The following is a 16,677-nucleotide window of genomic DNA, read 5'->3' on the forward strand; positions in this document are numbered from 1 at the left end:
AACTTTCTCAACATGCACTGAGCTGTTCCAGCCTTACTTTTGAGACATGTTTTGGCTCACAGACACTTTCCCTAGAAGCGTTCAAGTTCCTGATGAACAACTCTTGCTTTTCCTCAGATTTTGCTCAAACATGGCCTCTTTGAAGCCTTCTGGAACTTCTAAAACTTATGTCACCCTTGATGCTCCTAATGCAGTTTGAGTGTCTAGTAAGCCCTTAGGCAACATTGGGAGTTTTGTTTATTATTGATGCTTTTTTGAGAGCTAGAAATTAAAACTAAATGAATTTCAGTGATTATTTTTAAAAAGTAAAGGCTATGTGGGCACCTTGCTAATGACTTTCCTTTTTATTCAATAGTGGGAAAGACTAACAAAAAGAAACCTATATATGGGTGGGTGGATAGGACAATGAATTTATTTCCACATAATAAATTACTCTGTTCTTGGTTCTATTCATTCAGGAAGATGAGGTAAGAGTAGTTCCGATGAAAGGAGCTGAACCCAACCATTGCTGCCAGCTGGATATATGGCTGTTGAGGTAGGCCTTGAAGAAACATCTTGCTTTAGAGGTCACTGTTTCTCTGCTTTCAGCAAGATGAAGTGAGAGAAGCAACTGGAAGAAAAGAACCCCTGGAGATCTGTATATTTGGCCAATGGAACTACTAAAACAGTGCCTGGGGCCATGCTTGATTTCACAGTGCCCTTGCCTCTGTTTTTTCCTATCTCAACTCTCAGAAGAATAGAGACAATTCCTGATGTGAAAGAATCCAGGAGTGTGAAGGAAATAATATGAATAAAATCAACTTCATCATGAAGCTCAAGTTGTCCTAGGCCACCTCCTTCCAGAGTTCATGTTGGCCCAGAATTTCCAGTGACCACAGAAAGGATGCATTATGAGCTTTACCCTTTCTCTCATTTCCCACCTGAATATAAAGAAATGATCTGAAAGCTTGAACATTTTCCCAGATTCATGGGGAGGTGGGGGAGGGAATTCTCAGGGAAGCCACTATTGGCTGGCCACTACTCCACGCACTCAGCCACAATTATAACTGCCAGCACCGAGAGCAGGCATGTGGGGGCAGAGAACAATCGTCCCTCGACATAGTAGTATGTAGGATATATTTTTTCAAATGGAAATATCTTAAGAAAATGCATGGAATGATCAAAATGATGGTACACACCCACATAAATACTTTAATTTCATCTAGATACCTTTTCTTCATTTGCTGCCATCAAGGACTCCACAGCCTTTTTCATTTTTTGCACTTCAATATCTGAAAACATCACAACATCACATCAGAAGTCAGTTTCGTTAATGTGTATGACAATAACAAGAGGCTGACTCTTCAGACTGAAATGTTTTAATGAAATGTTACCATCCAAAACCTCTTTTTGGGGAAAATCTGAAAAACGAACACTTTCTATGTCACCTGAATAGTCATCACTCCAGAAAGCAAACAATAAAGGTGAGAGCTAACTGCCCTCTCTCAGACCAACAACAGTCTTCATAACACTGACGGTGGAATGTCAGTGTTGTAACTATGAAAACACAGAATTTTCAAAAAAAGGAAACCTAGACAGCAGTGAGTGAAAGCAATGAACAGTGTACATGATGACAAAAGCAGAGAAAATGATACTCAGTTTTAACCAAGATGGAGACATGAATGGTAAGAGCCTGATGGAATGTGGCTTTTATATGAATAGTCATGCTAATAAGAAGCTGCTTGTGGGTTCCATATGGAAGGATAATAAGTACTTTGCTTCATCTATAAACATCATTTCCAACACTATTTTAAAATGTAAAAGCCAAAGTAAGGTAAATGCAATTTTCCTTAAAATTTGATAAATACAAAAGCATGTTACTTTAATAATAAAATAAACAATATTTTAAAATGAAAAGTTAACCTAAAATGAAATCATAAATTTAAAAAATTCAAACAGAAGAAAAATTGAGCCAAGATTACCTGCTTCTAGGGAAAAAAAACAAAAACAAACAAAAAAAAACTTTAAATAGTGGTGCATCATTCACCACTGATCTAACATTTTTAATTAAGGTATATCCTGCAGAAATTGTTTTTGTTTTGTTTTTTTGATGCCAAATTCTCTTAAGAATTCAGTAGCTGGAGGAAAAAGTCTTTTAATTAAGGATTTATCTTTATGCTGCATTATATAATCTGGGTTCTGTTACTCAGTCTGGATTCAATTTCTTTTCTAGCACCAAAAGGGTATGTTTAACTCCCAATGTAGATCTCAGTGAAAAAAAAAAAAAAAAACAGGCTACAAAACACTAACCCAGTATCTCCTGAACTACAAAGAAAATACTTTCTCACCTTCACTACTCTGGGTGCTCTGCTGTATCCTGTGGAGCAAAGGAGCTGAATCAGAAAAAAAAAAAATCAGCAAAATGACCTTTTACTCCTTGTTTTTATTGCGTTTTTATTTACCCTCTACTTTGTGCACTCTGAAGAAATGGAGAGCTTATCGATGAAGCAATTTTACATCTTTGGTGAGAGAAATGTTTTAAAAACATGCAAAGAACAGTCCAAGTAGCACTTTTGGTGAATGTAAAGGCTGATGGAAATACACCAAAAACCTTACTTTTGTCTTTGAGCTTCTTTTTAAAATTTTCATCTGTGCAGGAAAACCCATCGAATTGGAAGTTAGTATACATTATAACAATAAATATTTTAAAAGCACTATTATTTAGTCTCCTATTACCTAAAACAAAGCGACTCTAACCCTAAAAAGCCGAATATTAAACACTATTTTGTGACTTTAGTAATAGTACTACAATACATAATGCTCTGTGTAAGGTTAGAAAGAGAACATAATTAATCAAAAGACCTAAATTTGAGTTCCTCTATCTGTCACGTCATCTTTGTGAACCTTGATTTTCTTGTATTAAAATTAGGTCTACGGAATACAAGCACTCCTTACACTCTATGTGGTGAAAAAACCATTAGTGATGCTTTGATATTTTTACATTTCCATTACAATTCAACGCGTGGCCCTCCTGAATGTGCCCAGTACATTGCTTGTGACACAGTAAACCCTCCTCCACTTGAATTCTACAACACTGAAATGGTCTATCTCCTGTGCAATGAAAAGAGTCCACTGATCATGCAGTTAGATGTTATGCCAACATGTGGATTGCCATGAAGTTTCTTTCTTTCTTCTTTCTTTCTTTCTTTCCTTTCTTTCTTTTTCTTTTCTTTTCTTTCTTTTCTTTTCTCTTTTCTTTTCTTGTCTCTTTCTTTCCTTCCTTCCTTCCTTCCTTCCTTATTTATTTATTTATTTATTTACCATGAAGTTTCTAAACATTGTTCTCAACCCTTGAATTTACCTGGCTGTGCACTGGTAACAAGCAGCTAGCAAACCAGTATCAGTCTTTGGGTACCACTACTCTAACACATCCTCTAGTCCACAAGTCCTATGATTCCATTTTATTTTTAAAACCCTAAAAGCATGACCTATCTGTGAGTGTCCTTTAAAAACACCAAATTTGGGCGGCCCCAGTGTCTCGGTGGTTTAGCGCCGCCTTCAGCCCAGGGCAGGATCCTAGAGACCTGGGATCGAGTCCCACGTCGGGCTCCCTGCATGGGGCCTGCTTCTTCCTCTGCCTGTGTCTCTGCCTCTCTCTATGTCTCTCATGAATAAATAAAATCTTTTTTAAAAATTAAAAAATAAATAAGTAAAATAAAAACACCAAAATCTAGGGATGCGTGACTGGCTCAGTCGGCACAGTATGTGATTTTTTATCTCAGGGGTGGTGAGTTCAAGCTCCACGTTGACTGTAGAGCTTACTTAAAAACAAAACAAAACATGGGCAGCCCTGGTGGCTCAGCGGTTTAGCGCCACCATCAGCCCAGGGTGTGATCCTGGAGATCCGAGATCAAGTCCCACGTCAGACTCTCTGCATGGAGCCTGCTTCTCCCTATGCCTGTGTCTCTGCCTCTCTGTCTCTCATGAATAAAAAGATAAAATCCTTAAAAAATAAAAAACCCAACCCTACACAACTACAATTCTATATATGCCCAAAATATATAAGGGGAAAAAAATCCATTTCCCTCAATGTTTGATGAATTGAGTTTTCTGATCCACAGGGAATTGCAACTATAGGTATATAAAGCCAGGGTATCCTAGAGCCAAGAAAGATATGACATGTAACCTAATTCAAGACCTTCATTGTATAGACAATGATGTTACCAATACATAATACATAAAATGTATTCATATGTTCACATAATACATAAAAATGTACTAAAGCTACACTAAATGTAATTTTTTGTTTCAAAAGAGTCCAAAGTTGCTTTGGTACCTTGCAGTGCCACAAGCATTTATAATAGCAAAGAAAGATTAAATTAAACCTAGTGTCGTCAGGTGTGGCGTGCATTTATATTTCAAACATGACATAAAAAACACCTTTCATCCAAGTTATTTTCTATCAAGTATAATGTACATTGAAAATTACAGTCCAAATACAATATTCGAGAAAAACCTCAATTACGATAAAAGTTTTTGATAAATTCACACATTTTTTTCAAAAACAGAATTAGCCTATTTTTGTTCTCTAGCAGGTTGAGGGTCCAATCCATGATCAGAAATTTTCATTGATTTTCCAAAGACATGCAGTCTTTTCCTCTCTTCTCTCAAAAGGGCAGGAAAGGTTTCTAAATTTATTTCTGTTTCACGGTTGGTTCAGAGGGAAATAATCTTGGAACATAATAATGATTCCTTTGAATGCTTTCTATCACTACCTTGTACCACGTTTTGAGCAAGAACTCTCTCATGAGAATTTACAACTTAGTAATATAAAATAAACACCCAATAACATAAAGAGCTGCCCTTCTCCAAACTGCTCTGGAGAGGAAGCTCACAGATCTGCAGGTACAAGAAGGAGTCTCAGAGGATTCCTTGCTGTCCTGGAACTGGTCTTCCATGGTTTCTGCTACCCTTGCCTTTCCTGTAATGACACATCACTAACATTGGCTCCTTTTACAGACCTAGTGAGGGAGGGAGGGTTGCGTGGGGAGGATAGTAACGAAGTAAGAAAACAAATGTCAAGTGTATATATCTACCTCGATCAAGGATTTCCATCCCTTCTCCTTTCATCTTGCACACCAATTTTTCTTGTAGCCTCTTTACTTCAGATTCTTTCTCTTCCAGTTGTTCTTTTAAAGATGCCAGTTCATCCTACAAATGATTAAGTTCATTTTAAAACAGTAGATTACGACCAACAGAGAATATCAGGGAGTATGGCAACTCTCAAATCAATAATTAGTTTTTTTGTGAATGATACAAAAAAACGATAGAAATCTAGATGTAGACTTCAGAAACCAGACAGTGGCAATGGGAAGCAGGAAGCAAGACAATCAATGGAGGTCAATGTATAATAATTCTGGTATAAGTATTTCAAGCTTCTGTGTGACCAAATTAAAACAAAATATTTTAAAGTATAATTAGGACAAGGGTAGCCCTAAGGTTAAATCTTGCGTTAAAGAAAGAAATCTCCCCAAGTTAATCGAGGATATTAGATATTTAGTGTCATATTAGTGTCAAATTAGATATTTAGTGTCATAAAAGCAAAATAAAATGCAAACTGGAAAATATAAATTAAGACTCAACTAAGATTTATTTAGTATTTCAAAATGGCACTCACGTTCCCTGGACAAGGTAAAGCTTAATTTAATGGGTAAGGTAGCAGGTGATGAACAATGTTAGCTAAATCATGGGACTAAATAATTCATCCTCATCACCAAAATTAAAGAACAGAATTATCCTATGACAATGGAAAAAAGATTTAAATAGATTTTTAAATCCTTCCCTTCTTTTTCACTACACAGCTACTAAATATTCCAAGTCCAAACAAAAGTCTATTTACTGATGTTTTAATTTTCAGTTTAATTTTGGTGAAGAATTAGCTTTAGCAAACTGAAATTTTGCTGGTTGTATTTAGCACAGAAAATAAAGCTGGGCAGTGCTAACAAATGTACTTTTAAATTTGATAGACATTTTACTTTCAATCTCTAGGTATATTTATTATGTTTAGTACTATGAGAGGATCTCCAGTGAAGTGAGGAAGTTGGCCCTATACTTTTTACTTATGGTAGGCGTGGACACACCAAATACAAGTTCTCAGTAGCACTGGCAAGAAGCTTCTTTCAAGCAGTAATTTCAACTCACTGCCACGATAGAGTTAACCTTCAAGAAAGTTCCAAAGGAAGAAGCAGTCTCTGCTATTGATATATTGATAAAATATGGATTTTCCCCCCCACAGGTGCATTTTTGCAACTATTCTTCCAAGCTTGGGTCTCAGATACCCTAAGACAGTGATATTTAATTTGTAAGTGAATACTTTTATTACTCCTATTTATTGTTTTTCATTAACTATTTCATACGTTTCTGAAAACAAGATTAGGGATCGCATCGTTTCTTTCATCAGCTTTAAATATATTTTTTAAAAATAGATGACACACACACGATGAATGCACATGCTGCTAAAAACACTATCACAGCAAAACAGCACAAGCCAGAACGCAACAGGCCCAAGACCCCGTTACCCAAAGTCTACTACACCTTCAGTGACTCCCATTTTTGCTCCATCCGCTGCTTTTCATACTGCATCTGACCCACCTTGATTTTCATGCTAGAAAGTTTGGCCATTAAAGACTGGTAGAGAGACAGAGGTGTGAAAGAAACCACAGGTAGAAAAAGATAAGCCTAAGTATCCAAGAAGACAGTATCGGTTTATCAAAGAAGGTTAGGTAACTACAAGAAGTAACAGGTTATGTTTTACTAGATTAGTTAAGACCCGATTTTATTCAGAATAGTGGTGTTCAAATTCAAGAAGGGCTCCAGCTTGGGGGGTGGGGGGATTTCATTCACTGTTAAATGCCTTCTTTCTCATATACTGAATTGAACACTCACTGAACACTCATTTATATTATTGATCATAGATAGTGAGTCATGTGTTGACAGACTTGCCCTTGGGAAAACTTACTTTGGTTGATTTCAGCTTTTTTTCATACTGAAGTCTTTCATTATCCATTTCACTGACTCTTAACCTCAGATCATTGATCTCTTGCATTAGCCCCTGTCAAAAAAGGCACAGTGAAATACATTAGGAAAGCAGCAACACACTTACCTATACCAGAATAGCACCTTAGAAATCTTAACTCAATAGCCTCTGGGTTCAAATTGTATGAACTGAATCAGACAAATGGAAATAAATGTATCTCCCTGAGAAGCAAAGCATCTTTCTAGCTCAAACTCTACTTTAAATTCTCAATGTCTCTGGCCTACAGTGATGGGATTATGGAAATAAAACGTGACTTTTAGTTTTGATTAAGAAAGGTAGCCAATCACGTACTATCCATCATCAGCTATTTCTGGATGGAAAACCACCATATAGATTTCATCTTTAAAAATTAACTAGAAAAATTCTCTTTAGTCAAACCATCTACTTTTCAGTGATATGTGGATTACTTATAAAAACATTTTAATAATTTCTTCCTTTGTCTACCAAAATGCAGACTGTTCATCAACCGAGCATGGAAGAATGGAATGAAATTTAAATCCTTTTTTTCATCTTTTTGAAATGTAAATCTTTTAAACCAAGGATTCTCAACTTGAGGTTGGATGAGGGCTCTGCCATTTACAAACATACTGTCATAATACAATGTTATATTTGGAATAGGAAAAAGAAAATAATCCTAAAGTTTTCATAAGACAAATACAGTCAGATGTTTTTTCTACTTCTGCTTAAAAACGAAACAAAACAAAAAAATTTACTTGTAAACCTCAGAAGTGTTCTGAGAAACAGTGACATATTTTTGTTCAGAGCCCAGACTGTAGGAAAAGGGAATTAGAATGCCACACAATACCAACTTAATTTACTGTGGAGAGGATTTATTTTTTACTACAAGCCATGAAGACCCCACCAATGGTTAACAGGTTTTTATTTCTCATTTTACATGTCCTTTATTCGTGAGCCATAAAGTAACACATGACAGAATTATACAAAAATGAACTAAGAAATAAATGCTTACAAGAAATATAACTTTCTTACTAAACTTCTATGCATGATGCACATATAGGGAAAGAGAAGCCTTTCCCAATTACATAATTACTCAGCAGAATTATACAATAATTACTCGTTATAATTATTATTTTCTTTTTTCTAAAGAGAAAGAGCTGGTACCCTTGTGTGTGAGCATGTGCACACATGGGGAGGGGCAGAGGAGAGAATTTTCAAGCCTGACTCCCCACTCAGCAGGGAGCCCCAGGGGAGGCTGGATGAGGAGGGAAGGCTAAATGAGATCCTGACCTGAGCTGAAATCAAGAGTCATAGGCTTAACGAACTAGGCTACCCAGGCAGCCTCTATTATAATTATTATTACACTTGATCTTAGCCAAAAGGCTGAGAAGTGATTATTTTAATTATTATTAACACAATGTTTCAGTAAGAGGACATCTATTTTCTCCTTTCATGAATGAGGTCAGGAACTGTCTGACATCATTTAATAACATTTTAGTTGTGATTCCTTATCAACATGTTCAGAATTTAAGTCTAAGGGAAAAATCAGTTTCTCTCTTTTATTTATCTCCCATTTATTAATCATCTTTGCATACTATAAATTCTTAGTGATCTTCCTTCATCTGTCTGGTCTTTTTTATATATCTCTTTCCACTTTCTCATGCTTAATAGCTTTGAACGCCTATTTGGTATTGTTTTATTTTACCACTTCATTTAGAAATAGTGACAATTAGCAAAGAAAAAGAATTGAAGAAACTAGAATTATAAACTGAGATAATTTTTCTATTTTTTTTAAACCCTACCCAAATATCCTTTCTGGCAACACTGTAAGTATGAATGTGAATCTCCAACCTGAAAGAAGCCCTATTTCCCCATAACTCAAGCTAAAAAAAATCTGGAAATAGCTCCTTAACATAAAACCTTAAAAAATGGAATTAAAATTATTTCCAACTAATTTCTCATCAGAATTCCGGTTCTTTTTAAAAAGAAAATACCTGTTACTATTCCTTTTTCCCTCTCAGAGAAACTCTTCAGGCTCCACAGAAATTCAATTTCTGACATCTGGACCCTTACCAGAAGGGGGCACTGTTGAATAATGCTAAGCATCTTCTATCAGCCCTTTCCGGAAACAGGTCCTCAATATTCCAAGGTTCAAGACTTTAACGCCTCGTCTTTAGAATTGCCTGTATTTCTTCTTCCCCACTCCAATATTTTCTTAGAAATTAATCTCCAAATAATCTGAACTTTTAAGACAAAGAATTGTGGATTCATGAAACAGCCAGGGAAACTTTTTTTTTTTTTAGGCTCCAGATCCACCACAGAGTTTGAACTCAGGACCCTGAGATCAAGAGTCACATGCTCTACCAACTGAGCAAGCCAGGTGCCCCAGAACATTTTATTTCTGTTAAGGGAACAATAATAGAAAAATGAGCATATTCAATTCAGTTTTAATTTTGTGGACTATTTTATTTATTGTCATATGTAACAAAATTGACTGGATTATAGTTTATAATCTCTGGGTATGCACACAATAGTTTACCAAGAGTGTAGAATATTTATTAGAAAATTATTAAGGACTGAGTTACTGCAAGTTTGATGACTAGGTCACTTTGCTTATGATCAAAAATGCATAAGTGAAGCAAGGAAGCACCGGAAAAAAAAGTTTTATAAAAAAATGCAGACAACAGCACCTGGTTGGCTCAGACAGATAAGCATCTGATTTGATTTTGGCTCAGGTCATGATCTCAGGGTTGTAAGATCCAGCCTCAGGTTGGGCTCTGCACTCAGTGTGAAGTTGGCTGGAGATTCTCTCTCTCTCTCCCTCTCTCTCTGTCCTTCCTCCAACTCACCCCCACACACGTGTGTTCTTTCTCAAATAAATAAATAAATAAAATCTTTTTTTAAAAGGAGATAAACTCAAGAGATATAAATAGTTCTGGAGTCTTAAAACAAAATCATAACACATCATCCACTTCAATTTAGTCCCAATGTTTGGTTAACATCTCAGATCCATATTAACCAGTCATGCAGGTTAAGACTCGCCCTAAACTTAATGTACACAATGGAAAAGGTCAACTCTAGATCACCAAATACTCTAACTTCTTTCCCCACACCAGAGTTAGCTCCACTGCATGATGTCCATCTGCTGACTGAATTCTATGTTTTATGCTGCAGGCCGTGGAGTCAGAGAGCGATAGAAAGGAAAACGAGGAAAATATCCAAACAGATTCTTTTAAAAAAGATTTTATTTATTTAGTCATGAGAGACAGAGAGAGAGAGAGAGAGAGAGAGAGACAGAGACAGAGAGGCAGAGACATAGGCAGAGGGAGAAGCAGGCTCCATGCAGGGAGCCCAATGTGGGACTCTGGGATGATGCCCTGAGCCGAAGGCAGACACTCAACCACTTAGCCACCCAGGCATCCCTCCAAACAGATTTTTAAAGAAAGTACAAAAGCAACAATTTTAGGGAAATTAAGTAACTTTCCAAGCTCTGTTTTAAGAATCTCAGCTTCATTCAAGTGAGAAACACACTCATATATGTGACCGACAGAGAGCTTTAGAAGATTAAAACACGAACTAAGTCAGGGATTTCCTTTGCTGCTGAGGAGGTAATATATATGCCAAGACTTTCCATTACAGTTTCAACTTTGACAGAAAAATTCTATTTGAAAATAGCAACGGAGTAAATCTCACTAGATCCAATCTATGCAGGACTTGCAAACAGTGGATAACACACGTACTGTACTTTGTATTATGATGGCATATAGCTGGTTTGAAATAAATGTTTAAAATGAAAATAGAAGGGGAAAATACTTAATACTTACTTTCTTGGTACCCACTTTCTAATCTAGTATGACACCTCTCCATACTCCGAGGAAACAAAATAGAGAAAAAAGAAGAGATGGCCCTAGGAGATAAGGAAGTCCTGCAGCTATTCCTTTCCAAATAAGTAGATTTCAAATGGATATGCTCTCTTTCCCCAACAACAAATAACAGGCAAATAAAAGACCTGGATTAACAATAAGATAAGTACAAAGAACAAAGCATGTTTAACCACAAAAATGGGTTCTTCAGGTTGTAGAATCTATCCCCAATTTCACAGAATAGTGAGCTTTAATTGGAATGATTTAGTGTAGAATAGACCAAAACTGGAAGGCCAAACTAAATATACTCTAAATATCTGACTTTTATGATCATATAATGAAAGCATGTTCTCTATACATATTTTAAAACCAACCTACTATATAGTAAATAATTAGCATAACTTAAAAATCACTATTAGTACAGTGATACACTTAAACCCATTATTTCCACAATGAAGAAAAACCAATATGGTTGGATAGAAGGAGAGAGAGAGAAATGGACAGAACTCCAAATGTCATAAAGTTGAAAGTATTTCTAAAGACTAATAAAAGAGGCAGCCCGGGTGGCTTGGTGGTTTAGCACCACCTTCAGCCCAGGACATGATCCTGGAAACCCAGGATCGAGTCCCGTGTCGGGCTCCCTGCATGGAGCCTGCTTCTCCCTCTGCCTCTCTCATGAATAAATAAAAAATCTTTAAAAAAAATAAAGACTAGTAAAAGGATCAATATTTCATATCAAAAGTCTCATAATAAATATTGCCATTAACATTTAGTGATAAAGAGTCAATGTAAAAAAAAAAGTCAATGTAATTCAAGTTTATTCTCAAAAAGAAGCCTAGATGAACGAGAGCATGTAGTAATTAACTGATTCCCCCTCATGCCTACGAGGAATTTCAACTTGCTCTGAAAATATGTATAAAAGATATATACATGCACATGCATATGTTTATAAGGGGAGGTGTCACTTACCTCTGTGTCTCTGAACCTATCTTCATAATCCAACCTGTCCTTTTCTACAGCTGTCAGTTTTAGCTTCAAGTTAGATATTTCAGCCATCAGATCCAACTTCTGAGTTTCTAAGGATGTCCTACTCAGAAGCTCCTATTAGAATTTAAGAGATACATTCAAAAGTTATTTTATTATAAATAGCTACATATGGATGTGTCTCACAACTGCAAAGCAGTAACTATCAAGTCGAGAATGTGGTGAAGAGTTATCACTAAATAGACGAATTTTGAAAAAATTATTTGCTTTAGTTCATTGAGCAGAAATAAACTTATAAAATAAATTTATAAAGTATATAAATTGCTGCTAAGCCTGATGATAACACTGATGACAACATGTTTACCATGTGCCAGGTACTGTTGTCACATGTTTTAAGTGGTTCAATCCTCAAAACAACCTTATAAAAAAGTAGAAACTCCTAAAGATAACCCAAAGATCATCCTTGTTCAACAAACGAGGAAGGTGAACAGAGAGCTTAGGATTTTGCCAAAAGTCATTCAGCAAGGAAATGGCAGAGTGAGGACTCAAACTGAAAGCTGCCTCCAGGGAAGCCTGGGTGGCTCAGTGGTTTAGCGCCGCCTTCAGCCCAGGGTGTGATCCTGGAGACCCAGGATCAAGTCCCACATCAGGCTCCCTGCATGGAGCCTGCTTCTCCCTCTGCCTGTGTCTCTGCCTAGCGTGCGCGCTCTCTCTCATGAATAAATAAACAAAATCTTAAAAATAAATAAATAAATAAAGTTGCCTCCAGTGCATACCCTATCCACGATCTTACAGGTCCTCTCACCTACGAGCATTTTGTGTGTGTGTGTGTGTGTGTGTGTGTGTTACAAGTTTGAGTTTTTTTGTTTTCCAGTAAAAATCACACATGGCACTTATCTTTTTTCTTAATCATAAAATATATGCTCGTGTTTAGGAGTTAGGAGAGCATAAAAAAGAACATTAATATTACCTACAAGCCTATCAATATTTTATTCTGGATTCAAATTACATGAACATTTTCTATTGTGTGCATGTGTTTTGAGATCCTGCTACTCTAGGTTTTTCTTAAAATATGCCAATCTAGGTGAATCATAAACTTGACTGTTGCAGTAGAGTGAACAGAACGTATAACTGTAGCACTTCAAATAGTTCAGCAAGAAAATTCCAACTTGGTGCTGGCTTCTGTACATACCTGCTGCAGCATTTCTTCTGTGGCATTCAGCTTCTCCCTGTGCTCTTCAAGACAAAACTCCAAATCTCGGATCTTCTCTCCCTGAGCCTCTACCTGGTCTGTTAACACACTTACCTATAATTTAGAGCAAAATAGTGCAATGGATTAGGAAGAATTTGGGTCCCACTGCAAACTTTATTTCTCTAAATAGCAAAAAACCTGGATTGATGTCACTACCCATTGAGTTGTAAAGAAAAAAATCATAAGAATTAATAAGACAGCAACCCTTTCCATTCTTATTTAAGTGAAGCTTGTTGATCTGAGCACTTCAATTTTTAAGGAGGTTAGGGCTGATTGGGGAAATGCAATTACCTTATAGTTAATAGGTTAACATCAATTCAACCATTTTATGTGAACAGGCATGTATACACATCATCTTTTTTGGCAGGGGGTGGAAGGGGAATCGGAGGTAGTATTGGAAATTAAGAGAGGAAATGGAGTTAATGTTTGAAAGAGAAGTTGTCAAGGACTATTCAAGCTTGATACTTCAGGAAGAATAAAGGATCCAGAGAATTCAAATTCTATGCCATCTTTCATGATTGCATTGTTCACAAATGTGTTCAAATCCAGGATGTAACTCAAAGATCCACAAGGAGACACTGGATCAGTCTTTTGTCTTTGGTGCTTATTGAAAACTATGAGTCTTTCCCAATGATTACCAGTCTAGTCAATATACTGCAATTTATTTAGCTTAAAATACCAAAATAAAAATATTTGTCAAGCACTTCAAACATTATAAAGAAGAAAACTCAACTGTAGCCAATAAATCAAACTCCACTACTCTCTTTAGGTTCTGTTTGGCTAATGGTATCATTTTTAAAATTGAAAAATTAAATATATTCAGATTCAGAAATATTCAGATTTATGAATATATATGGTATAAAATTGCAATTTCTGCTGTATATTAAAAAATCAGATCAAATAAGATGACAGATCAGATCAGAAAATCAGCTTAGATGACACTGAGTCTGTCATCAGAGGAGCCAAGGCTGATTCAGGGCTGCTCACTCTAGACTGGGTAAGCATACCCCTGTTCTGCCACCATCCCCACCACTCCCTATTGTGTACAGATGGCCAATGTACTTATTTCCATTAGCAGTCTAACTCCTATAAGGATCTGAATATGCCACCCCAACTTGAAATGGTCTTTGTAAATATGTCATGAAAAAAGAACAGCATTTTAAAAACACTTGCCTGAAGAACAAGAGATTCTTTATCATTTTCTAAACGTGCTAGCCTTTCTTGGTATACCTCTCCATTCCCAGGCAGGTGTCCATTTGTCTGAAAGGAAAAAAAAAAGGAAGTGATATGTGTAAGGCTTGACTCTCTCGAAAACTAGAACTACTGTGGGCAAATAAAATCGCAGACGTTTTCAATCCAAGGAAGCTGCATGAAATTCAGCACAGCTACTGCTACAGCTATTAGAAAACACAACACTGCAACTTGGTTCATTGACCTCACAATAGGTAAACAGGTATGTTAGGCATTTAGGCATGTTATCATCAAACGAGACAACTTCTCATCAAGCAGAAAAATCATGACCTACAAGGAAGAGTGGTTACTAACATTCATTGGCAGTGGATGCACACCCGGGTTATGCAAAGTTCTGTGAGTGTATGGTCGGGCACAAAATCCCCATTCCCCACCCCACCCGCAATGCTCAGTGCTACTAATTCTGGGTGGGGACAATGGTAATGTTCTGGTACACCTTACGTCCCTCCCCTCTCCTCCAAAGGTCCAAAACCAGGACTGCAAATGCCTGCCTTTACATGGGAGGCGGGGGGGGGAGGGGTGCGCAGCTCGCACCAGCTTCTTCCCTGCTACTCAGGTCCAAATCACAGGGCAAGTCTCCCCTTTGTCTCTGAAGCCTTTCTTTCTTCCCCTCAAAGCTTGGGCATCAGCCACAGTGACTTCCCCTGGCAGCGCTGACAAGCTGTCCTCATCAGCCATTTATGGAAATCATCCTGAATTCACTAACTTCTTGTGAGTTTGCTTGATTGTATAATGTTATGGCAAGCCCTGCAGGGAGCCTGTAAATAGGTATCATCCAGCGACCACAGCACTTGGCCCGGTGCTCTGCTCAGACTAGAGCTCACTTTCTTCCCCTCCCTCCGGCCCCCACCCTTTTTATCAGGTTCCTGTAGGTTTATGCACGATATAAATGCCCAAGGAAGCACAGATTGGGAAAGTCGGTCACTTTTTTTTTTTTCTTCAGTTGCCTCATACATAAAAGTCATTAAGGAGACACATGAAAAGGCTCACAGAGAGCAGACAACATAAAAACATCATTTTGAAACATAGTAGTATATGTGATATGTCCCTTGTCTCATTTAAATAGTTCAAAATCATATAATATATAGTCCCAATAGAATTTCCTGATTCCTCAATTCAAATACAACAGAAATAAAAGCCAGTGGAGCTCAAATTGGTTAGATGGGGCCAGCCAGAGTTCAATCAAAAAAGCAATAACTTCAGATTTAAAACCAGAGAAACACAAACTCATCATTACCCCCTAGGACACAGCTGATGTGACACCTATCATTTTCCAGAGGTAACTGGTATTATTATTCTATCTTCCCAAATAATGCAGTTTCCCATATAAATTCTGGGAACAAAGGCATGTGCAAGCAAGTATGTGCAAGCAAGCACACGCATGCGCGCACGCACACACACACACACACAGAGCTTTAACAAAAAAGAAAATTAGATGTTGCTTCTAAAAACTTAGATGCACTAGATAGATTTCCCATGAGACTACAAAAGAATCAGAAGCTAATTTAGGAACCCTGCAATGTGTATTCAGAGTGGATGAAGTTTTTAACATCAGCTGCTTGACCACATACCTGCGCAATACCACAGCATAATTCTGTTCATATTGTAAACTGAAGTACCCAGAATTAAATTACAAGTACTAGGAGGAGTCAGATGGAGTGGCCTGAAAGACCTCCAACCCTGGGGACTAACCATGAAAATGAAATTTATGTAACTTCTTGAAGACAGTGTTTTGGAAATGAGCTGGGATGTATAATACATGTTCTCAATCTAAGGAAGCGCTGAGATCAGCCGTATACAGTTTTAAATTCTTCATTCTGACTATGAACGATAGCAGACATCTGCTTTTAAAACCCCACGTGAGCGAAGTTTTATAAACAGACACATTTCATTAGGTAGAAAAAAAAAAAAAGGTTTCTGTCCACTGAGGATAAAAAGCAAAAGTTATTTCTTCTAACTAAAGGAAATTATAGAAAGATTAGAAGTGCTGCTACAGCAAGTTCTAGAAGTGTTTCACAAAGCTACTGCATATGACATGGAAATCAGATGTTCCAAAATCAGTATCACAAAACTATCTCGAAATCAAAATACTAAAAATTGACTCACAACGAGCATACTCACACTTCTCAAGACTAGTGATGTTTATGAGAGCTCATAATGTTCAAGTAATTAAAAAAAAAAACACTAAAAGTCACTATAGCAAAATAAAGCAAAAGGGCCACCAATGGAGTAGTTACATAATTTTAAAGTAGTGTTTTGACCTATTCAAGCAGGTAAAGGTCTAATCTAGTCAC

At 36.9% G+C, this 16,677-nt stretch overlaps 1 protein-coding gene across 50 annotated transcripts in view; it reads right to left on the reverse strand.

Moving 5' to 3' along the window:
- PPFIBP1 (PPFIA binding protein 1) overlaps positions 1–16,677 on the reverse strand; it is a 167,085-nt gene that overhangs the window by 30,073 nt on the left and 120,335 nt on the right. For 11 of the 50 annotated variants that reach the window (XM_025995054.2, XM_072765707.1, XM_072765703.1 and 8 more), the window contains 6 exons: positions 14,306–14,392; positions 13,073–13,186; positions 11,866–11,997; positions 6,998–7,090; positions 5,076–5,190; positions 1,210–1,271 (listed from right to left, as the gene is read on the reverse strand). In XM_025995054.2, coding sequence (XP_025850839.1) covers positions 1,210–1,271; positions 5,076–5,190; positions 6,998–7,090; positions 11,866–11,997; positions 13,073–13,186; positions 14,306–14,392 — 603 coding nt within the window. Of the gene's footprint in view, positions 1–1,209; positions 1,272–2,327; positions 2,373–2,595; positions 2,629–5,075; positions 5,191–6,573; positions 6,667–6,997; positions 7,091–11,865; positions 11,998–13,072; positions 13,187–14,305; positions 14,393–16,677 lie in introns of all 50 variants that reach the window. The other 39 variants (XM_072765684.1, XM_072765687.1, XM_025995048.2 and 36 more) reach the window with 5 other exon arrangements.

The sequence above is a fragment of the Vulpes vulpes genome, chromosome 8, assembly GCF_048418805.1.
Source record: "Vulpes vulpes isolate BD-2025 chromosome 8, VulVul3, whole genome shotgun sequence".
Lineage (NCBI taxonomy): Eukaryota > Metazoa > Chordata > Mammalia > Carnivora > Canidae > Vulpes > Vulpes vulpes.